The 24,988-nt window shown below is 36.9% G+C and overlaps 1 protein-coding gene across 1 annotated transcript in view; it reads left to right on the plus strand.

The window, feature by feature from the left end:
• The first annotated feature begins 1,491 nt into the window (after positions 1 to 1,491).
• Positions 1,492 to 24,988, plus strand: part of GABRA3 (gamma-aminobutyric acid type A receptor subunit alpha3) — a 274,150-nt gene continuing 250,653 nt past the window's right edge. The window contains exon 1 of the mRNA XM_054581798.1: positions 1,492 to 1,646. Within this exon, the coding sequence (XP_054437773.1) occupies positions 1,495 to 1,646 (152 nt within the window). The 5' untranslated portion in view covers positions 1,492 to 1,494. The remainder of the gene's footprint in view (positions 1,647 to 24,988) is intronic.

Genomic DNA, 24,988 nt, shown 5'->3' on the forward strand with positions numbered 1-24,988 from the left:
CTTAAAGATAAAGAGAGAACCTTAAAAGCAGCAAGAGAAAAGCAGAGAATTACTACAAAGGAATTCCCATAAGACTATAAGCCGATTTCTCAAAAGAAACTTTGCAGGCAAGAAGGGACGGGCAAGAAGTATTCAAAGTAATGAAAAGCAAGGACCTACAACCTAGATTACTCTACCCAGCAAAGCTACTATTTAGAATGGAAGGGCAGGAAAGGGCTTCCCAGACAAGATACAATTAAAGGACTTCATCATCACCAAGCCTTTAATATATGAAATGTTAAAGGGACTTATCTAAGAAAAAGAAGACCAAATGTATGAACATTAAAATGTCAACAAATTCACAACTATTGACAAGTGAATCTAATAAATCAAAGTAAGCAAACAATGAAAACTGTAACAGAATAACAAATATGGAGATCATTTGGAGGGTTATCAGCTGGGAGGGGGAAGGAAATGAATGGGGGGAAAGGTACAAGGATTAAGGATCAAAATTGATAGGTACAAAATAGACAGGGTGAGGGTAAGAATAGAACAGGAAATGGAGAAGCCAAAGAACTTATATGCATGACCCATGGACATGAACTAAGGTGGGGTATTGCTGGAGGGAAGGGGGGTACTGGGTGGAGAGAGGCAAAGGGAGAAAAATTGGGACAACTGTAATAACAATCAATAAAATACATTAAAGAAGAAATTGTTTTGTGAAAAAAAATTATGTATTGGCCCATAATTTTATATGATACAACCTAATACTATGACTTTTTCTATTTATAATGTGGACATTTCCTCATGGCAGAAGTTCATCTTCTCCAATATTATGTCTTTCTATGCCTGTACCAGATTGTGTTGGGGAACCTGTAGCTAGTGTTTGAAATTAAGAATATCCAGATTATGTAACCTGCTGAATAAGAAGGCACAAGCCACCCATACAATGTTTGTAGGAAAATTGCTTAACTGTATCAAGATGAGAATTAATCCTAAATATGCTCTGAAGAGACTCCAGGTCTTAATATTCTGGTATCTTCTACAATACTATCATTAACTATGGTAAAGACATTTGTGATAGTAAAGATCAGACAGTAGTGGTGGAAAATAAAATGAAGATGAGAGATTATTTTAAATTTTTATACTATAAGAGGTAACTGAGACTGAGAGAAGATTTGTGAGTAACCTCATCATAGGAAGACAGGGAAAAAAATGGAACTGCAACCTAAGACCACTGATTCCTGATTTAGAGCACTTTACATTACCTTTACTTGGATGGGTTCTAGTACATTTAAAGAGGGGTACATTGGGAATGAATTTTGGTAATATTGATTAACTGAAGAAAGGGTATTGTCATATTACACACTTAGTAATTAGATACTAGGGAAGTTAAGTGATTCTAACAGAGTTAAATAAAATCTTTTTTGAAATTTCTTCTTTCTCCTTTCCTTTGTCTACTCCTTTCCCCTTCCTCTTTCCCTTAACATGGATCTCACAGGACACTCCATGTTGATGCCTAAGAAGATGATAATCACACAGATGAGTCACTTCTACATGACCAGTCTTGGGTTTCTCTTCCTGATTAATATTCTCCCTGGAACAGCTGGCCAAGGGGAATCAAGACGACAAGAACCTGGGGAATTTGTGAAGCAGGATATTGGCGGGTAAGAACCCTTAACTTCTAGAACAAAAGAATCCTGTGATAAATTCTTGCCTTGGATCAAATATTTTAATTTTTTCCCAGATTAACTAATGTACTCTGGTCCTTGATACTAAACATTGCATTATATTTGGAAAAGCATCATTAACTCAGACTCTCAATGTAGAAAATGATCTCTTGGGCAACTCCCATGTTTGAATTCTCTCTGTAACATCTTAATAGCAATTCTGTCAAGTTATTTGCTCTCTATCTCTTTTGGATCTTCTGCCTGTCCTTTTTTATTGGCTCTGTCCCATTAGCATTTAAATGTGATCAAGAATCTTCCATCTTATATTTTAAAATTTTCCTTCCTCTTTACAGTCATACATCTTGAAGAAGTGGTTTTATTTATTTTCCCTATTTACTTCTCATTCTGTTCTACTATTACACCACTGCTGCTGTCTGATTTCCAACCCCAGAACTCTAAGGCAACTTAAACAACCAGTATGGCCAATGTTGGCTCTGTTGCTAAAATGAAGAGTTGTCTGTTCTTATATAACTTAATTTCTTTAGTATCATGTGGCAACTTTCAGCATTGTTGACTCTTTCCTCCCTCTTTTACTCCTTTTTATTATGAAATAAAACATATATGTGTGCATAAAATAAATGTAAATTTAAACATAATTCCTTCTTTAACTTCAGGGATACCACAATGCCCTGGTTCTCATATTATGTTCTCTAGAAGCAGGACCTGAGACAAGGAGCCTTAAGCAAATGATTTATTGAGAAAGTGCTTTCAGAGGAAGTTATATGGAGGTAAGAGAACTGAGCTGGGAAGGGGAAGAACTAAAGCTTCCACTTGACCCCTCAGGGAGATATGGAACATGATTAGCACTAAAGATTTGGCCCACTTCGAAGCAGTGAACTTAGACTTTTGTAGCCTTATCTCCATCAGTCATTTCCTGAGGATTGACTGGAGTAAGGTATAACCTCCTAGGCTCCCTTCGGCTGATTGCAATATTCTCAAATTGTTGGGAGATGATTTCACTGGCCCAGTGAAAGAGATCTGGACATATAGTACCAACAGTAAATACTACACCAGGGTTTCTTTGTACTTTTATGGCTATGTTTTCTACAATATTCTCTACAATACTACACAGCTATATCAAAGCTTCTGTGATATAGAGATCTTTAATCTCTTTGGTAATCTTCTCTTCCTATGTTCATTGCTCAAGTATTTTTTTGGTAATAGGTACTCTCCTTAATATACAGATTCTAAGTGATTTGATCCATCCCAATGACATTGTTATCTTACATATATACCAATGACTCATCTAAATCACTGTTTCTAACTTCTCTTGAGTGTCAGACCTCTAAATCCAACTATGTATTGAACATGCCCACTTGACTATTCCATAAACTGTTTAAACTAAGCATGTCGAAAGAAGTCTCATGATCTCCATCTTCCCTCCTTCAACTCTAAAAACAAACAACAAACAAATAAAATATATTTGTTTTCCATTTTCTTCATGTTTCATGGAATGGAAAGTGGGAACCACCATGTATCCCATTACTCAAGCCAGGAACTTGGAACCATTTTTGCCAGTTTTCTGCCCTTTACTCTCCAGATTGAATTAATCACCAAGATTTGTCATTTTTGCCTGCCACATCCCTTGAATTCATATACTTTTTTCCAAGTTTCCTGCTACAACCTTACTTTAACCTCATATTTTATTCTACTTGGACCACCACAAGAGTCTCTAATTGGTTTCACTTTCTAAAGTCTTGCTCCTATCCAAAGGAACCATCAGTCTGTAGCCAGTGTTTCTTCTACAATGTGTATCAAATCATATCTATCCTGTTTAGAGTAATTAATGGATTTCTATTGTCCCTAGATTAAAATCTAAGTTCTTTAACATGTTTTTATAAGGTCCATTTTTACCCAGGCTCCACCCATCTTGTCAGCCTTATTTCTTACTTTTGTTACCAACTTCTGTTTCTTCAGCTATAGTGAACTTCTTTTGACTTTAAAATTCCATTTAATTCAAAGCATATTATTACTAGAAATGATCTCTTTAGCCTTCAAATATTTCAGTATTACACAGGATACTTTATTATTTGATAGTGGCTTTTCTCTTGTTGTTTTACATTTGGCTACTGTCCTATATTCTTAGAAGCATTAAGATTTCTTCCTAATTAGTTTTGCAGAGTTTATTATCTTAACATACTCTGAGTCTTTCCATCTTTAATACACATTTTCAACTGTAATCTCTGGGCAGAGGGCTATAGAACTGGACTCACATATCTTTAAAAACTTGGCCCATGAGGTCCTCCTTTTTTACTTTACCTTACCCCAGTCTAGAAACACGGATGAATTCTGTTTTATTAACTTTTCATGTATTTGATTTCATTGGGTAATGATAGATGTTCTAAATAAGATGGAATTTCCAAATACATGAACCTCACCTCTTCAAGTATTAGAGCTGTTTTAATTTTAACTCTGATAATAAAGTTTTCTGAAAGTATATGGTATCTTTTCTTATAATCCGAAACAAGGATTCTAAATAAAATAGTTTATTTTCTTAATGACTATATGATCCTTATAAAGAAAATTCATTATATTACTTAATTCTCTACTTTTTCTTCTTTTGGTGCATCTTAGTGTTGTCACTTTTCCTGTTTTCATTGGATGGTTTACATCTTTTGGGTGCTTAGAAAATCAGATTACCAAGGTTTTTAATAATTTTACTAAAGAGGGGGCCAAGAGGTCCTTGTTGAAGAACCAGGGAGAATAACTTGGAATTAATACAGGGACATTAGAAACTTTTAAAAAATTGTTGTTCAATTACAGTTGTCCCCATTTCCCCACCCACATACTTTACTCTGCCCTACCGACCCCCACTTCCCACATTCAATCTCCCCCCCCATTGTTTTTGTCCTTGGGGTGAATTACTTACTCCCAAGTCCAATGCAATTCATGCTTTTGAGGGATGAGACTACTAAAAGCCTGGATCCTAATATTGGGGTTGGTGCTGTATTTACATTGGCTAGAAATAAAGTAATCAAACCAGCTTTATTTTTTCTGCTTTGTCTTTCTCTTTTTTTGTCATGATTTTTGAATTTTTTTCAATTACATTTTATTTTCAGTATTATTTTGTATTGGTTTCAGGTGTACAGCTTAGTGGTTAGACTTTACATAGTGTTCCCCTCAATGTTTCCAGTACCCATGATACCATACATAATTATCGAACTATTATTGATTGTATTCCCCATGCTTTACTCTCCATCCTTTGACATTTTTGTACCTACTACTTTGTACTTTTAAATCCCTTCACGTTTTTTACCCAGTCCCCCAACACACCTCCCTTTTGGTAACCACCAGTTGGCTCTCTGTGTCTATGAGTCTTTCATTTAAAAAAAAATGATTTTAGAGGAGGGAGGGAGGGGGAGAGAAAGAGGGGGGAGAGAGGGAGGGAGGGGGGGGGGAGAGAGAGAGAGAGAGAGAGAGAGAGAGAGAGAGAGAGATCAGGTTGTTGTTCCACTTATTTATGCATTCATTGGCTCATTCTTGTATGTGCCCTGACTAGAGACTGAGCCGGCAACCGTTACATATTAAGAAGATGCTCTAACAAACTGAGTGACCTGGCCAGAGCAAGTCTGTTTTAATTTTGTCTGTTCATTTATTTTGTTGTTTACATTCCACATATGACTGAAATCATATGGTATTTGTCTTTATCTGACTGACTTATTTTGTGTTGCACAATAAATTCTAGGTCCATTCATACTGGAACAAATGGTAAGATACCATTCTTTTTTATGGCAGAGTATATATATAAATTGTGATGATTATATATATATATATAAAATATATATATATAATCATCACAATTTATCCACTCGAATTTTTTTTATTTTTTTATTGTTCAAATACATTTGTCTCCATTTACCCACTACTACTTTACCATGCCCCTACCACCCCCACCTCCCTCCCTCAATCCCTCCGCAATTGGTTCCATCCATATGTCCTTCATATATGTTCCATGATTGGACCCTTCCTCTTCCTTTCCATGCTACCCTCCTCCCTCCTTCCCTCTCGTTTCTGTTGGTTTCTTTTTTCTTTCAATGTTGCTGATTATACTTCCATTGTTTGTTTTGTGATTAGATTCCACTTATAGGTGAGATCATATGGTATTTGTCATTCACCCCCTGGCATATTTCACTTAACATAATGCTCTCCAGTTCCATCCATGCTGTTGCAAAGGGTAGTAGCTCTTTCTTTCTGCTCCATAGTATTCCATTGTGTAAATGTACCATAGATTTTGATCCACTCATTTACTGAGGGGCACATAGGTTGTTTTTAGCACTTGGCTATTGAAAATTCTGCTGCTATGAACATTGGGGTGCATAGGTTCTTTTGAATGAGTGTTTTGGGATTTTTAGGGTGTAATTCCAGCAGTGAAATCGCTGGATCAAAAGACAGTTCCATGTTTAGATTTTTCAGGAAATTCCAAACAGTTTTCCACAGTGGCTGCACCAGTCTGCACTCCCACCAACAGTGTACTAGGGTTCCCTTTTCTCCACAACCTTTACACCACCCATTCTTTGTTGCTCTGTTTATGATGGCCATTCTGACTCATGGGAAGTGGTATATTCTTGTGGTTTTAATTTGCATTTCTCTGATGGCTAGTGATGATGAGCATCCTTTCATATGTCTCTGGGCCCTGTGTATGTCCTCCTTGGAGAAGTGTCCGTTCAGGTCCTTTGCCCATTTTTTAATTGGATTGTTCGTCTTCCTGGAGTGGAGTAATATGAGTTCATTATACATTTTGGAGACCAAACCCCTTCCTGAGGTATCTTAGGCAAATATATTTTCCCATATGCTGGGCTCCCTTTTCATTTTGCTGATGTTTTCTTTAGCCATGCAGAAACTTCTTATTTTGATGAAGTCCCCTTTTTAAATTTTCTCTTGTATGCCCCTTGCTCTAGGGGACATATTGGTGAAAATATTTCTGTATAGGTTATCTGAGAGTGTCCTGCCTATGTTCTCCTCTCGGACTTTTATGGTGTTGCAACTTATATTTAAGTCTTTTATCCATCTTGAGTTTATTTTTGTGTATGGTGTAAGTTGGTTGTCGAATTTCAATTTTTTACATGAAGATGTCCAGCTCTCCCAAAGCCATTTATTGAAGAGGCTATTTTTACTCCATTTCAAGCTTCTACACCCTTTCTTGAATATTAATAGACATGGGTTTATTTCTGGGCTCCCTATTCTGTTCCACTGATCTATGTGTCTGTTCTTATGCCAGTGCCAGACTGTTTTGATTAGAGTGGACTTTAATATAGTTGATGTCCGGTATTGTGATCCCTCCTACTTTGTTCTTCTTTCTCAAAATTGATGCAGCTATTCAGGGTCATTTATGGTCCCATATAAATATTTAAATGTTGGTTCTATCTCTGTGAAATACAGCATTGGTATTTTTATAGGGATTGTGTTGAATCTATAAATTGCTGTATGTAGTATGGACATTTGATGATATTAATTCTTCCAATTCATGAACATGGTATATGCTTCCATTTATTGGTGTCTTCCTTAATTTGTTTCTTCAGTGTTGTATAGTTTTCTGCATATCTGTCTTTTACCTCCTTGGTTAAGTTTATTCCTAGGTACTTTCTTTTTCTTGTTGCTATAAAAACTGGGATTTTCCTGATTCCTGCTTCTGATATTTCATTGTTGGTGTCCAAAATGCCTTCGATTTCTGAAGAGTGATTTTGTATCCTGCTGTTTTGCCAAATTCACTTATTAGGTCGAGTGGTTTTTTGGTAGAGTGTATGGGGTTTTCTTTGTACACTATCATGTCATCTGCAAACAATGATAGTTTTACTTTCTCCTTTCTAATTGGGTGCCTTTTATTCCTTTTTCTTGTCTGATTGCTGTGGCTAGGACTTACAATACTATGTTGATTAGAAATGGTGAAAGTGGACATATTTGTCTTGTTCCCGATCTTAGTAGGGAAGCTTTTAGTTTTTGCCTGATGAGTATGATATTGGCTGTAGGTTTTTCATATATGACCTTTATTGTGTTGAGGTAGTTCCTCTTTATCCCCACTTTGCTGAGTGTTTTTATCAAAAATTGGTGCTGTATCTTATCAGATGCTTTTTCAGCATCTATTGATATGATCATGTGGTTTTTGTTTTTCCTTTTATTTATGTCATGTATTCCGTTTATTGATTTGTGGATATTGAGCCATCCTTGCATCCCTGGGATGAATCCCACTTGATCATGGTGGATGATCTTTTTAATATATTGCTGGATTTGGTTTGCCAATATTTTGTTGAGGATTTTCGCGTCTATATTCATCAGCGATATTGGCCTGTAGTTTTCTTTCTTCGATATGTTTTCATTTGGTTTTGGGATTAGGATGACTCTGGCTTCATAAAAACCATTTGGGAGTCGTTGCTGTTCTTGAATTTTGGAATAATTTGAGAAGGCCAGGGGTTATCTCTTTCTTTAATATTTTCTAAAATTCTCCTGTGAAACCATCCAGTCCAGGGCTTTTGTGTGCTGGGAGCTTTTTGATTACTGCTTCAATTTCACCAGCTGTTATTACTCTGTTCAAGCTTTCTGCTGCTTCTTCATTCAGTGTTGGAAGGTTATAGTTTTCTAGAAATTTGTCCATTGCATCGAGGTTTTCAAATTCCTTGGCATATAATTGTTCATAGTAATTTCTTATAATCATTTGTATTTCTGTGGTATCAATTGTTATTCCTCCTCTTTCATTTCTGATATTATTTATTTGGGTCATCTCCCTTTTTTTCCTGATCAGTATGCTTAAAGGCTTGTCTAATTTTTTATCTTTTCAAAGAACCAGTTCCTGGATTGGTTGATCCTTTGAATTGTTCTTTTAGTCTCCATGTCTTTCAGTTCTGCTCTGATCTTGATTATTTCTTTCCTTCTTTTTGCTCTGGGATTTATTTGTTGTTTCTCCAGTTCTTGAAGTTGTAGTGTTAGGTAATTTATTTGAAATGTTTCTCTATTTTTTTAGGTAGGCCTGTATTTCTATGAACTTCCCTCTCAGGACTGCTTTGACTGTGTCCCTTAGGTTTTGGACTGTTGTATGTTCATTTCCATTTGTTTCCAGGAACTTTTTGTTTTCTTCTCTTATTATTGACCCATTCATTGTTTAATAGTATGCTATTCTTTCTCCATGAGTTTCAATGTGTTTGAGGGTTTTACTTGAGGATGATTTCCAGCTTCAAACCCTTCTAGTTTGAGAAAATGCTTATTATGATTTCAATTTCCTGAATTTTCTGAGGCTTGTTTTGTGTCCTATCATGTGGTCTGTCTTTGAAAATGTTCCACATGCATTTGAAAAGAATGTGTATTTTGCTTCTTTGGGATGAAAGGTTCTATATATGTCATTTAAGTCCTTTTGATGTAATGCATCTTTCAGTTCCACAGTATACTTGTTGATGTTTTGTTTGGAAGGTCTACCCATTTTTTACAGTAAGGTATTAAAATCCCCTACTATCATCATCTTACTGCCTATATCTCTCTTGAAGTCCTCCAAGATTTTCCTTATATATTCAGATGCTCCTATATTATGGTGCATATATGTTTACAATGTTTATGTCTTCTTGATGGATTCTTTGAGTATTGTAAAGTGTCCTTTTGGGTCTCTTTTTATGGCCTTTGTTTTGAAATCTATTTTGTCTGATATAAGTATTGCTACCCCTGCTTTTTTTCCCCTTTCCATTTTTTTGGAATTTTTCCATCCCTTTAATCGATTAGGTCCTTTGCACTGAGGTGGGTCTCCTGTAGGCAGCATTTGTGTGCTTCATGTTTTCTTATCCATTCAGCTATCCTGTGTCTTTTGTTTGGGGCATTTAGTCTATTTACATTTAAAATTATTGATAGGTGCTTATTCATTTTTTCCCTTTGTACCTGTGTTCTTCTCCTTCTCACTCTTTTCCTTCATCATCTTAAACCAGTCCCTTTAGCATATCTTGTAGTACTGGTTTGGTGGAGATGTTTAATTTGAGCCTTCTTTTGTCTGGGAAAGTCCTTATTTCACCTTCCATTTTAATTGGGAGCCTTGCTGGGTAGAGCAGTCTTGACTGCAGGCCCTTGCTTTTCATTATGAGAAATATTTCTTACAATTTCCTCCTGGCTTGTAGTGTTTCTGTTGAGAAGCCAGCTGATAGCCATACTGGGGCTCCCTTGTATGTTACTATGTCTTTCTCCCTTGCTGCCTTTAGGATTCTCTGTTTGTCTTTGATATTTGCCATTTTAATTCTGTGTCTTGGAGTGGGCCTCATTGTGTTTCTCTTGAATGGGGCTCTCTGTGCTTCCTGGCCTTGTGTGACTTTTTCTCTCTGCCAATTAAGGAAGTTTTCCATAATTACATTTTTAGACAGGTTTTCAATCCCTTGCTCCTCTTCTTCTGGTATCCCTGTTATATGAATATTATGACGTTTCAGGTTGTCCTTCAATTTCCTAAATGCCTTTTCATTCTTTTTGAGTCTTTTTTCATTGTCTTGCTGTTTTGGGGAGCTTTTTGTACCTTGTCAGCTAGCTCACTGATTTGTTCCTCTGCTTCATCTAGCCTGTTTTTGATTCCTTTTACTGTGTTCTCCAACTGAGAAATTATACTCATTTCCTCTTGTGTCTTATTGATATTTTCTATGTCCTTTTTCATGTTGATAAAGTTTGCAGTAAGTTCCTCATAGTTTCCCTCTAGTTTTTGGTAATTTTCTTTGAGCTCACTGAGCTCATTGAACTTCCTTAGAACCATTGTTTTTTACTCAATCTCTGATAATTAATTTGCCTCTGTTTCACTTAGTTCTCCTTCTGGGGATTCCTCCTTTCCCTTCAATTAGGGGCTGTTTGCTTGTCTTCCCATTATTTGTGATATTCTTCTTTTTTCCATTTGCTTCTTAAGTTGATCTGTCTTGATTTCCTCACTTTGCGGTATGAACTTTTGTGGTAGGATATCTGAGAGATTCAGTGGTTCAGTTTCCTTGATATCTTAAACTTGCTGCTCTTTGGATGCCGTTTATGCTGTTTATGCCTTTTATGTTGGCTCTCTTAAAATAATTGGGATTTGATTGTTGTTTGTTTTCTTTGGTGAGTCCTACCCTCCAGTTGGTTGATTGAGGGTCACTCTGCCCTCCATGTCTTGTGTGTTTTTGTGCAGTTGCTTCCTGAAAAAAAAACACAAAGCCCAGGATACAAAGCCATACTTGCAAAAATACCCCCCACCCCCAAAATCCCGCTGTCAACAGCAAATGATCCAGTATCAATAAGGTTGTAAAGAGATTAATGGCATTATAAGAAAGGAGAGAAATAAACTATTTGTATAAAACCTAATGTTTTAATATGCACAAACTTCATGGACCAGAATTGAACGTTAAAAAGCTATGTAGTGAAGAAGATATCAGAAATAATTGATAAAGTCCTGGTGGATTTCATCTCAATAGCCTCTAGTATTTACCTGTGTTTTTTCTTTCTGGATCTGCCTCTGATGTTGTCAGATGTTGTCCTATATGGCCTTAGGCAGTCTGTTGGAGACTTTCAGGAATCTACTGTCTGTGGCTGTCTCCTTCAGTTGTTAATCTAGTCACTCTGCACTCAGCAGTCAGGCTGAGACACCAAAGTGTGGGACACAGTCTCTCTTGGGGATAGGGCTATTGTTTCCTCTCTAGCTGCTGACAGTGAAAGGAGTGGTCTGAGTTAAATGGCTGCTATTGTATGGAGGAGAGGTCAGCACTGGGACCCCTTTAGCTACTGTCGCAAGTCTCTCCCCAAAGCCTCCATCTCCAGTCTTTCCTCAAGTGCCTCAAACCACTCTGCGCCCCCTTTAGCCTTGGATATACTATCTATGGCTTACACTCTGCACTCACCAGTCAGGCTTAAGCACCACAGGGCCAGGGCAGAATCTATCCTGGGGTTCAGGCCTATTGTATCCTCTCTCATGCTGCCACTCAGGGGAGTGGTGTACCTGAGCAACATGGTTTCTGCCTATGGGGGAGGAGTCAGCACAAGGACCCCACGGGCTATTCTCTCAGTTCTCTCCCCAAAGCCTCCTTCCCCAGTCTCCCCTTAGGCATCTCTAGCTCACTCTGCCCCTGCCTTTGCTGGATCCCAGTATAAGTGCATGCAAATAAATTGTTATGCATTGGCCCTTTAAACAGTTTTTTGCAACTTCAGCTGACTGTCTCTGGCATAGAGATACCCTGCCACTTTCCGCAGCTGGCTGTTATCTGTGTACATTTTGGGCTCTGGTGCTGTAGGCTGAAGATTTCTGTTTATGGTTTAGACCTCACTCTTCTCAGGGGGATCCAGCTGGTGGTTTAAATATCCCTCTGGGCCGCCACCCTTGGGTGCCTAGCCCGCCTTCTCGAGTCCATACCGTACTCCTTACCAGTCAGATTGTAAGCTGATTTTTCTGTCCACTTGAAGTTATAAGGCTCCTCTTGCTATTTTTAAACTGTTTGTTCAGGGTGATTTCTCCCCAGTTTATTTGTAGTTCCAGATTGGTCCTGGGAGGAGGTCAGTCTGACTTTTGTTCACTGCTCTGTCATCTTGCCTCCCCTAATTATGATCGAGCTTTTTCAAATATATACCCAGAAATAGAATTGCTGGGTCATAAGACAGCACTATTTTTAATTTTTTGAGAATCCTCCATATTGTTTTCCACAGTGGCTGCACCAACATGCATTCCCACCAACAGTGCTGCTGGATTTCTTTCCCTCCATATTCTCACCAACACTTGTTTTATTTATTTGTTTGTCTGTTTGTTTAATTGTAGTTCAGTTACAGTTTTCCCACCTTTTTCCGTGTTGCTCTCCCTTGCTCTGTCCCCTCTCCCTGCTCCCACAATCAATCCCCACCCCATTGTCCATGCCCCTGAGTACTCTTCATGTTCCTTGATGTGCTCCTTCCCCTTCTTTCCCCCAGTATCCACCCTCATCCCTCTGCTCGCTGATGATAGCCATTCTGACAGGTGTGAGATGATATCTCATTGTTGTTTTAATTTACATTTCTCTGACAATAACATCAAACGTTTTTCCATTAGTCTGTTGGCCATCTCTATGTCCTCTTTGGTGAAGTGTCTATTCAGGTCTTCCACCAATTTTTATTTGGATTGTTTCTTTTCTCAGTGTTGAATAGTATGAGTTCTTTATAAATTTTGAATATTAACCCCTTATCAGATGTATTATTAGAAAATATGTTCTTTCATTTAGTAAGCTGTCTTTTTATTTTGTTGATGATTTTCATTTCTGTGCAAAGCCTTTCTAGTCTGATGTAGTCCCAATTGTTAATTTTTTTCTTCTTTTTCCCTCATCCAAGGAAATAACCAGAAAAAAAATATTGTTAAGAGAAATGTCAGAAATTTTACTGCCTATATTTTCTTATAGCCTTTTTATTATTTCAAGTCTTACATTAAAATCTTTAATCCATTTTAAGTTTATTCTTTTACATGGTGTAAGGAGGTGGACATTTCATTTTTTACATCTACCTGTTCAATTTCCCAGCACCGTTCATTGAACAGACTCTTATTATTCCATTATATATTCTTGCTTCCTTTTTCAAATATTAATCAACCATAAATGTGTTAATTTATTTCTGAGATTTCTATTCTGTTCCATTGATTTATATGTCTGTTTTAATGCCAGTATCATTCTGTTTTGGTAACTATGGCCTTATAGTATAGTTTGATATCAGGTAGTGTGATACCTTCAAATTTGTTCTTTCTCAGTATTACTGAAGCACAAAAAAAGTAGTTCCATATAAATGTCTTAATTATTTGTTCTTGTTTTGTGAAATACACCATTGGTATCTTGATAGTGATTGCACTGAATCTATAGATAGCTTTGGGTTGTATAGACATTTTAATGGTGTTAATCTTTCCTATCCATGAACTAATACAACTTTAAAAGATATGGTATTTACTGGTAGTTGTATTACTTAGCTAAACAGCTAATTTTTTTTTTTTGCTTATTTGTTTTTGTACCTTCTTGATGATGTTTTTTAACACAAAACAAGTTTATTATGATGTATCTAGATGAGCTTACTGATAACGATGTACAAACATGCACCTGCTTGATATACTACAAAGGAATGTTTTCATTAAGAAGGATGGCCTGGAAAATCAAAGGTGTAGTTATCATAGAAGTAATTTTAAGGGTGAATCCATTTTTGATTCAAAGATATGTGTTATCCACCTGAGTTCTTAAGTATCTATTAAACAGAAAGGGTAGCATCATTTTACAGATAATAGCAATGATCTAATGTCGTATGATTTTCAAAAACAATGGTAAAGAAGTCTTTTTATCTACATGCGGTTTTTTTAAATTTATTTTTTCAAATACATTTGTCTTTGCCTACCCCCCACCTCTTTCCCTTACCCCCTCCCTCCTTCCCTCCCTCAGCTCTTCTCCTTTGGTTTTGTCCATAAGTCCTTGCTCTATGTTCCTTGACTTTCCCCTTCCCTTCCTTTTCCCTGCCCCCCTCCCTCCTTCCCTCTTGTCTCTGTTGATTTCTTTTCCTTTCAGTGTTGCTGTGATGATGTTTTTTTTTGTGTGTTGGAAAAAAATCTATGTGCTGCATTATTTTATCCACATTTTGTGGTTTATTCACTTAAATAACTTGGGTTGGCTACTCAAGTATCTGGTGGCTTATTGGCCAGTACTTTGTATAAGTCGTCCTGAATGCAATAATTCTCAGCATTCAGTATGTGTAAGCAAGGAAGTAGGTTCCATACCTGGAGATTATTACTTAACATCTCTGGGGATAGTACCTGAAGTATGCATATTATTAAATACTCCAGAATATTATGATATAAGAAATCTTTGGACAGTACTTTGGGGCACAAATTTTGTTTTCCAGGAACTATCAGTACAGTTAGCAATATGGGATTCTGGTTTTAGAATATTAGACATGGGAAAACTCATAGAGAGCATGTAGTTTGGTCCCTCCTTTTGTACATGAATAAATCAATGTCCATAAAGGGAAATAGACTTGTATATGTGCTTATAGCAAGGTAATAGTAGGGGTAAGTCTCAAACACTAGTGTCTGATTCCTAGTCCCATAATCTTATGGAAAAGCAGAGAACAATTTCAGCTTCATGTAATAAAGACATTTCTTATAGTTCTGCTTCCTGTTGACCATCAACAAATGATAACTCTATGTATGAACAGTGTTAAGTTGGACCATTATGAATCCATAATTCCTGGGTCAAAATAGTAGAATGTAAACAATTTTATAATGGTACAACCTAAGTAGCAAGTGCCAAATGGATCTCCTGATCATGTCAGACTGAAATTTGTTGAAATGTTTATCAGCAAGGAGTCAAAAAAAAAAGTGAAGCATTTTAATTAAGATTATTTGAGGATTAGCAAAGGGACTAATTGTACAAAATGATCTGAGTATAGAAGCACACTGAGGCATAAAGTAAGAAACTAAACAGCAGATATGTCCTATAAAACAAGTTTTCTTAAGAAGTGGAGGGACCTTTAGTGGAGGAGATTTCAGAGAAAGAGTGAGCATGCACCAGGGGGTTGCATGGACAGACTGTACTCTTCTTCATTCTGATCTTCAGCAAAGAGGTCAAACCCAAGTTGAAGCCAGAAGAAATGGGAGCTCTGTTTATGTAGTTCATACAGGTCAGCTTTATAGGAAAGACAACAGGGTAGAGAAGAGTGGAGAACATGTAAGGAAGGGAAAATGAAAGACATTGGTACTAGGCCTCATATTTACACATTTAAGATAGTGACAAAGCCAAAGGGGCGTAGGATTGAGGGCAGGAGGTGGGGATCGGTGGGGTGGGGGAGAGTGGTGGAGAGATAATAGAGACAACGGTACTTGAACAACAATAAAAATATTTTAAAAAGAGTACAGTAGAGAACATGGTTTTGGAGGAATGTGACACCATATCAATAATTTTTCTGTATCAGAATTATATGATGGTGTCAGTGGTGACAACAGATACTGTGGGCTTAAGAGGAAATGGTTGGAGGGGTTGCTTATTTGTTTCCTTGTCACTTCTATAGCCTGACTTGGTGCCACTGTACCAAATGTGTCAGTCTTTGTGTCTATTTTCATCTTGAAAGATATCTTCTCAGTCCTCTTAATGCCAGAATAAACTGGTAACTGTGGCCACATGTGTAAATGCTAAGAAGATATGAAGGATTTGGTTTTTATTTTAATTTAATTCAACATATAGTGTGAACACACATGGTGCATGTTGGGTGGGTATGTCTCAAGCCAATTGTGATTTGAAGTATAAGAAGGAAAAGTCCAATCCTTTCCATTTATATACAATTTCTGTTATGGAATAAATGCATTAACACATTTACCATTCAGTCATCAAGGCTTACATTTTCAGAACCAGATCTGAGTCCTGAGAGGCTCTCAGTCCTAAGCTCCTATCCTGGTCAAGAATCCCTCCTACATTATGCTTGATGATTGACCTACCAGTTTTAATCCCTCCAGTGATAAACTGCACTTCTACCACAGGGTATAACTCTAGGGGTTGGAAAGTGTTTCCTATATCGAGCAGAAGTCCTTCCTCTAATGTCTACCAGTTATATGTCCCTGTATTACTTACTTCCTTTTCCACATAAGAACTCTCAGAGCTACTCCGTGCTTTTCTTTTTCTTTTTTGTCTACAGTATAACTTTCACTACTTTCAACTATTCTTACATGATATGGTTTTCCATATATTGCTTCAAATTGAACACTTTCTTTTGTTCTCTAATTAGATTTTTTTTAACTCAGTCCAAGACTTTATTTTTATTTATAGTTTTTTTCATGTTCTATCATGGTCGTTAAAAGCTTATATTTAAATAATTCTTAGTATGTATTAAACATTATTCTAAGCCCTTTACATAGGGTTATCCATATAAGTTTTATTACAGACCTGCTAGCTAGGTGCTGCTATTTTTCCTGGTTTACAGATGAAATATGGGAGAATGGGGAAGTCAAATAACTTGCCAAAGCTCACACTACTAAAAAGTATTAGAGCCAGGACTGAAACACAGACAACCTGGTTCTAGAATCCATGCTATCAACTGCTACAATACATTGCACTTCATTTATTTGGTCACTTGTAAGGAAGAATTAGGTACATGCCCATTTCTTTTTGTACATGAACATTTAGTTATATATAGTAATCCCTCAATCTCTGAATACATAATATCTCAGCCACACGACTGGCTGGCCTGTGCTAAAATGGGACAGATGCAACTTGCTTATAGTACCTGGGGGAATAAGAAAACATTTCCCTTCTGAAGTATTGGGTTGACCAGAAAGTCTGTTAGGTTTTTTCCATAAAATAATAGACACGTTTCATTTTCACCAATAACTTAATTGATTTGGATATTTTGAGTTATGACGGCTACCTGCCACTATTTGCTTCTAGTGGGTAGAGGCCAGGGATGTTGCTAAACATCTTTAAACATCTTCCAATGCATAAGACAACCCCACAGCAAAGAATTATTTGGCCAAAATGTTAATACAAGAAACTTTGCAAACCACTTTTGATACATTCAATCAGTCACAGTGCCTTCATACACTGCACAAATCATTTTTTGTGTTTCAGTTGCATTTTTATCTTTCTTGAAATAATAAAGCATAATATGCCAAAAATGTTGCATATTTTCTTCCATCTTCAGTATTAAAATGGCTGCACAAAAATTCACCAATTTTAATAAGTTTTTTAAAAAATGCATGCAGATATGATAGCTGTCACACTATAACCTAACAAAATGGTTTTGAATGGAGTTAAGGACAACTAACCACTACTAGAGCCATCATATGGAAAAATGTTAACTTTTTGGCCAATCCAGTAGAAATGTAGCATTTGTGACACAGAGCATGGATGGGCACTTGAAACCAGGTTCAAGAATACTGGATAGGTGATGCTATGAATTCCCATTGCATCATGTCAGAAGGCAAGGTTGTCTCAGTATTACTGACGCTAACTGTGATCTTTTGGTTAAGGTGATGATTATCAGGATTCTACATTGTAAGGACACCGGCCACCAACATTGATTAAGATATTTCTGTTGCTAGCCTTGGGAATCGGGTAGAGAGTAAATAATAGTGGGGAAGGAACAATTTCTAATATTACAGTTTCCCTTTTTTTGTGTCATAATTCTTTTCTTCACATAAATGGTTCTCAGACTTGCCTATGAAAGTCCACTTAACAAGAAGTATTGATAAAATAGTGCTAATGCATTGGCAATATGGTTACAATCATTCAGATATGTTATGAGAAATAAATACTTGTGTAGCCTTGCCTGGAAAATTAGCTACCCTTTATATGGCACTGTTTCAAAGAAATAATGTACCTTTAATTTTTTGCAAGCTTTGGAACAACATTTTAAGTTCAGGTAGGCCCAGTTATGTTTACATATGGAATCATACCTCTAGGTCTAGTACCTTGTTATTTAATCATTCACAACATATTAGTCAAATCTTCCCTTGTGTTGTGAAGTCTATGAAGTAGTGGCTGTCAGTTACTTAGAAGGCATGAAAAACTTGGTTTTTATTTTACTTTAACTCAGCAAATAGTGTGAACAGGGGCACATGTTGAGTAGATGTGTCTTAAGCCAATACTTCTTTAGTTTTATTACCAGTCTATGGAAGTTATTTAAGAAAAGTTTAGCCCTGGCTGGTGTGGCTCAGTTGCTGGTTGCTGGTTCGATTCCCAGTCAAGGCACATGCCTGTGTTGCTGGCTAGGTCCCCAGTAGAGAGTGCTCAAGAGGCAACCACACATTGATGTTTCTCTCCCTCTCTTTCTCCTTCCTATCCCCTCCCTAAAAATAAAGAAAAATCTTTTTATAAAAGAGAAAAAAATAGCTGTCTTTTTGAGATGCATTGGGCACAGTCTAGCAAAAAATAAGTTTCTTCTTTTAGGTGGATTTGGTAAAGACGTTAGAATGTGTATTATTGAATTCCAGCTGTTTTTCAAATCCTTCCAGTATGTAACTGGCATTCCTCATGCTGAATCTTAAATTAGACTTTTCCACTTATGGGAATGACTGAGAAAGTGAAAATTTGGAGAATATTGAGAAGTGGAGAGTAATCTGATTTGGCTATTACTTCTGGTTAGAGGGAGAAGTAGTAACATTTGCAGCTGTAAAAGTAGATTGGGAACAAATTGAAGATTTATGGCAGGCCATGAACTTCAGGCTAAGTAGCTGGGTTTTATTTGGTAAGCCAGGGAGTTATAGAATGTTTGTGATTAGTGCAGAGACATGATCTGAAAAGTAATTAAAAGTACTTTAAAAAATTGAGATACAATTACATATAACATTGTGTAAGTTTAAGGTGTAAAACATGTTGGCTTGATATATTTGTATATTGCAATAGTGTTACTACAGCAGTATTAGCTTTATGATGTCACATATCACTTTTGATTGTTGTTCAATTTTAGTTGTATCCATTTTTCCTCCATTACTCTCTCCCACCCTAGCCACCCCCACCTCCCACATTCAATCCTCCTCCACCCGCCTTGTCTTTGTTCTTGGGTCCTTTATATGTGTTTCTTGACTTGACTCTTCCCCTTCTTTCCCCGTTATCCCCCTCCCCCTCTCCTCTGGTTACTGCCAGTTTGTTCCTTATTTTCATGTCTCTGGTTATATTTTGCTTGCTTCTTTGTTTTGTTATTAGGTTCCACTTATAGGTGAGATCATACTGCATTTGTCTTTCACTGCCTGGCTTATTTCACTGAGCATAATACTCTCCAGTTCCATCTTTGCTGTCGCGAAGGGCAGGAGTTCCTTCTTTCTTCCTGCTGTGTAGTATTCCATTGTGTAAATGTACCACAGTGTTTTTGATACACTCGTTTACTGATGGGCACTTAGACTGTTTCCAGCACTTGGATATTGTAAACAGCGCTATTATGAACATTGAGGTGCATAGGTTCTTTTGAATTGGTGCTTCAAGATTTATATGATATAATCCCAGCAGTGGAATTGCCAGGTCAAAAGGCAGTTCCATTTTTAGCTCTCTGAGGAAATTTCATGCTGTTTTCCACAGTGGCTGCACCAGTCTGCATTCCCACCAACGGTGTACTAGGGTTTCCTTTTCTCCACAACCTCACCAGCACTTGTTTGTTGATTTGTTTATGATGGTCATTATGACTAGCGTGAAGTGGTATTTCATTGTGGTTTTAATTTGCACTTCTTTGATGGTTAGTGATGCTGAGCATGTCTACGGGCCCTCTGTATGTCCTCCTTGGAGAATGTCTGTTCAGGCCTTATGCCCATTTTTTAATTGGATTGTTTGTCTTCCTGGTATGGAGTCGTATGAGTTCTTTACATATTTTGGAGCTCAAACTCTTGTCTGAAATATCATTGGCAAGTGTATTTTCCCATAGGTTTGGTTCCATTAGATATCATTTTTTTGTGTGTTGAGATCAGTTAAGATTTAGTGTCTTAGCAGCTTTAAAGTTTATAATACAATATTGTTGAGTATAATCACTATGTTGTGCATTAGATCTCCAGAACTCATTTATTTAAGAGTTGTAAGTTTTGTACCCTTAAACATCTCTCCAATTCCTCACCCCTGGGGTCCTGTTTACTACCATTCTACTCTCTGTTTCTACAAATTCAGTTGTTTTATATCCTACAAAGAAATGATATTATATAGTATGTGTCATTCTTGTCTGAGTTATCTCACTTAGCATAATGCCTTCAAGATCCATCCATGTTGTTGTAAATTGCAGGATTACTTTCTCAAGGATAAATAATATTCCATTGTGTGTGTGTGTGTGTGTGTGTGTGTGTGTGTGTGTGTACAAAACATATATTTTTTATACATTCATTCATTGATAGTCACTTAGGTTGTTTCCATATCTTGGATATTGTGAATAATTCTATAATAAATGTGGAGGTTCAGATAGCCTTTTGAGATACTGATTTCAATTATTTTGGATATATACCTAGCAGCAGAATTGCTGGATTATATGGTACTTTAATTTTTCATTTTTTTGAGGAGCTGCCATACTGTTTTCCATAATGGCTGTACTTATTTACATTTCTACCAGTAGCATGTGTTCTCTTTTCTCTACATCCTCACCAACATTTAGTATCTCTTGTCTTTTTGGTAAAAAGACATCCTTATCTGTGTAAGGTGATATCTCATTGTGGTTTTAATTTGCATTTCCCTGATGATTAGTGATGCTGAGCATGTTTTTATATACTTTTTGGCCATTTGTATGAAGTCTGTCCAGAAAAAGTCCAGCCACTGTTAATATAATGAGAATGTTTTGTGCAACATCAATGTAACCTGGCAGCCAGGGACAGTGGACTGGTATGCACATGTGTGAACAATGATGACTTCACTCTACTAGGCAGTGGGGGTGGTAGATGCCATTGAGTGACCATGTGTACTGTGTAGCCATTGCATTTAAAATGACTGAGCGAGTACAGCAATGAATCTGCATGAAATTTTGTGTTTAGCTTGAACAATCCTCCATGGAAAGTATTCAGTTGATTCAGAAGGCTGCAGCTATGGGCACCTGGTGATTGGCAGCTTTATAACAATTATGTGCCTACTCATGTATCATGTCTTGTGCAGAGATTTTTGGTGAAATATCAAATCACCTAGGTAACTCAGCCCTGCCACAGCCCAGAATTGGCACCCTGCAACTTCTGTTTTTTCCCAAAACTAAAATCACCTTTGAAAGGGGAGGGATTTCAGAAATACAATGAGGCAGCTGATGGCATTTGGAAAGACTGTGTGAGGTCCCAATGTACCTAGTTTTAAGGGTACTGAGGTGTCATTGTCCTATGTACAGTGTTTCTTATACCTTGTATCTTCTTCAATAAATGTCTCTATTTTTCATATTACATGACAGACAGATGCCTTCTGAACAGACCTAGTATGTCCTTTTGGAAAAATGTCTACTTAGGTTATTTGCCAATTTTTATTTCATTATCTTCTCTTTTGCTATTGAGTTATAAGAGTCCTTAATGCATTTTGGATATTAATCCCTTATCAGATATATGCTTTGCAAATCTTTTATCTCATTCTGTAGGTTACCTTTTCAATTTATTGATGTATCTTGCTGTGCAGAAACTTTTTAGTTTAATATAGTCCCATCTGCTTATTTTAGTTTTTGTTGCCTTTGCTTTTGGTGGCTAATTCAAGGAATCATTGCCTAGAGATCAATGTCAAGGATCATTTTCCCTGTGTTTTCTTCTAGGTTTTATGGTTTCAAGTCTTACATGTAATTTTTTTTTACCTATTTCAAGTTAATTTTTGTCAATGGTATAAGGTTAAGGGTCCAATTTCATTTTTTTTGCAAGTGGATATCCAGTTTTCCCAACACCATTTATTGAAGAGACATTATTTTCTCCTTGTGTTTTCTTGGCACCATTGTTGAAGATCAGTGCACCCTAAGTAAGTGGATTTCTTTCTGGGCTCCCTATTTTGTTCCACTGATCTACATGCATGTTTTTATGCCAGTACCATGTTGTTTTGATTACTACAGTTTTGTAATTTAGCTTGAAATCAGTTATTGTGATTGCTTCCAGTTCTGTTCTTTCTCAGGGTTGCTTTAGCTCTTCAGGGTCTTTTGTGGTACCCCCCAAATTTTAAAATAGTTTTTATTATTTTTGAAAAAAAAGTCACTGGAATTTTGATTGGGATTTCATTAAATTTGTATATTGCTTTAGATAGTATGGACATTTTCACAATAGTAATTCTTCCAATCCAGAAACCTTGGATACCTTTCCATTTATTTGCGGCTTCTTTAATCGTTTTCTACAGTGCCTTTTAGTTTTCAGTGTACAGGTCTTTTACCTCCTTAATTAAATTTATTCCTAGTACACTGTTGGTGGAAATGCAGACTGGTACAGCCACTGTGGAAAACAGTATGGAATTTTCTCAAAAAGCTAAAGATGGAACTTCCTTTTGATCCAGTGATCCCACTGCTGGGAATATACCCTAAGAATCCCAAAACATGAATTCAAAAGAACCTATGCACGCCAATGTCCATAGCAGCAGTATTTACAATAGCCAAGTGCTGGAAACAGCCTTAGTTACCATCAATAAATGGGTGGATCAAAAAACTCATACATTTACACAATGGAATACTACACAGCAGAAAGAAAGAAAGAATTGTTACCCTTTGTGACAACATGGATGGACCTGGAAGCAATTATGCCTAGTGAAGCAAAACTGGCAGTGAAAGACAAATATCATATGGTCTCACTTATAAGAGGAACCTAATCAACAAAACAAACAAGTGAGTACAATAGAACCAGAGACATGGAAATAAAGAAGAAACTGACATTAACCAGACGGGTGGGGGAGGGGAATAGTGCAGCAAAGAAGGGGAAGGAGAAAGTCAAGGAACAGGTATAAAGGACCCATGGACAAAGAGAATTGGAAGAGTTGAATGGGGGAGGTGGGGGTGGGTACAGCAGGGGATATAATGGGGAAAAACGGGGGACAACTGGAATTTCACAACAATAAATAAATATTCCCAAATATTTTATTGTTTTCAATGCTATTGTATGAAGGATAGTTTTCTTCATTTCTCTTTCAGATAATTTGTTTTTAATGTATAGAAATGTATCTGTATTACAAGGCCACTGTCATCAAAACAGTCTGGTACTGGTATAAGAACAGACACATAGATCAATGGAACAGAATAGAGAGCCCAGAAACACACCCATGTCTCTATGGTCAATTAATATTTAAAAAAGTGTGCAGAAGCATAAAATGGAGTAAAAACAGACTCTTCAACAAATAGTGTTGGGAGAGCTGGACAGCTACATGCAAAAAATTGAAATTTGAGCATCAATTTACACCATACACAAAAATAAACTCAAGATGGATAACAGACTTAAACATAAGTTGCAACACCATAAAAGTCCTAGAGGAGAACATTGGCAGGAAACTCTCAGATATCCCACGCAGCAAGTTTTTCACCGATAGGTTCCCCTGGAGCAAGAGACATAAAGGAAAAAATAAACAAACAGGACTTCATCAAAATAAGAAGTTTCTGCATGGCTAAAGAAAACATCAGCAAAATGAAAAGGGAACCAACCATATGGGAAAATATATCTGCCAATGATACCTCAGACAGGGGTTTGATCTCCAAAATATATAAAGAACTCACATGACTCCACTCCAGGAAGACAAAAATGGGCAAAAGACTTAAACAGACACTTCTCCAAGGAGGACATACACAGGGCCCAGAGACATATGAAAGGAAGCTCAGCATCACTAGCCATCAAAGAAGTGCAAATTAAAAGCACAATGAGATACCACTTCACACTGGTCAGAATGGCTATCATAAATAAATCAACAAATAATGGATGGTGGCAAGGTTTTGGAGAAAAGGGAACCCTAATGCACAATTGGTAGGCATGCAGACTGGTGCAGCCACTGTGGAAAACAGTTTGGAATTTCCTCAAAAAGCTAGAAATGGAACTACCTTTTGATCTATAAATTCCACTGCTAGGATTATACCCTAAGAATCCCAAAACAGCAGTTCAAAAGGACCTATGTACTCCAATGTTCATAGCAGCACAATTTACAATATCCAAATGCCAGAAGCAACCTAAGTGCCCATCCGCCAATGAGTGGATCAAAAAACTATGGTACTATGTGCAATGGAATACTACGTTGCAGAAAGAATGAAAGAGCTATTACCCGTCATGATATCATGGATGGAACTGGAGAACATTATGCTAAGTGAAATAAGCCAGGGGGTAAAAGACAAATACCATATGATCTCACCTATAAGTAGAATCTAATCAGTAAAGCAAGCAGGCAAGGAAAATATGACCAGCAACATTGAAAGAAAGAAGAAACCTATGGGGATGGGAGGGAGAGAGAGAGGAGGGTAGCTGGGAGGGGAAGGGGAAGGGTCAGGGTCATATCAAGGAACAGGTGTGAAGGACACATGGATGAAGCCAAGGTGGGGAAGGATTGAGGGGGAAGGTCGGGGTGGGTGCTGCAGGGGAAAGTGGTGGGTAAATGGAAACAAATATATGTGGAAAATTAAAAAAAAGAAAGTAAAAAAAGAACAATAATAAAAACAAATGTATCTGAAATCTGAAACTTTACTCATTTATCCTAGCAGTTTTTAGTGGAGTCTTTATGGTTTTCTATGCATAAGATCATGTCATCTACAAGCAGAGATAATTTTATTTCATCCTTTCTGATATAAATGCCTTTTATTTTTTCTTAATTTCTCTGGCTAAGACATTTATACTATGTTGAATAGAAATAGTGAGAGTGAGCACCACAGTATTGTTCCTGATCTTAGAGGAAAGGATTTTAACTTTTCACCATTCATTATGTTAGCTGTGGACTTGTAAATGGCTTTTATTATGCTAA

This window comes from Pteronotus mesoamericanus, unplaced genomic scaffold (genome assembly GCF_021234165.1).
Source record: "Pteronotus mesoamericanus isolate MK-2021 breed Mesoamerican mustached bat unplaced genomic scaffold, CSHL_Meso_final contig_66, whole genome shotgun sequence".
Lineage (NCBI taxonomy): Eukaryota > Metazoa > Chordata > Mammalia > Chiroptera > Mormoopidae > Pteronotus > Pteronotus mesoamericanus.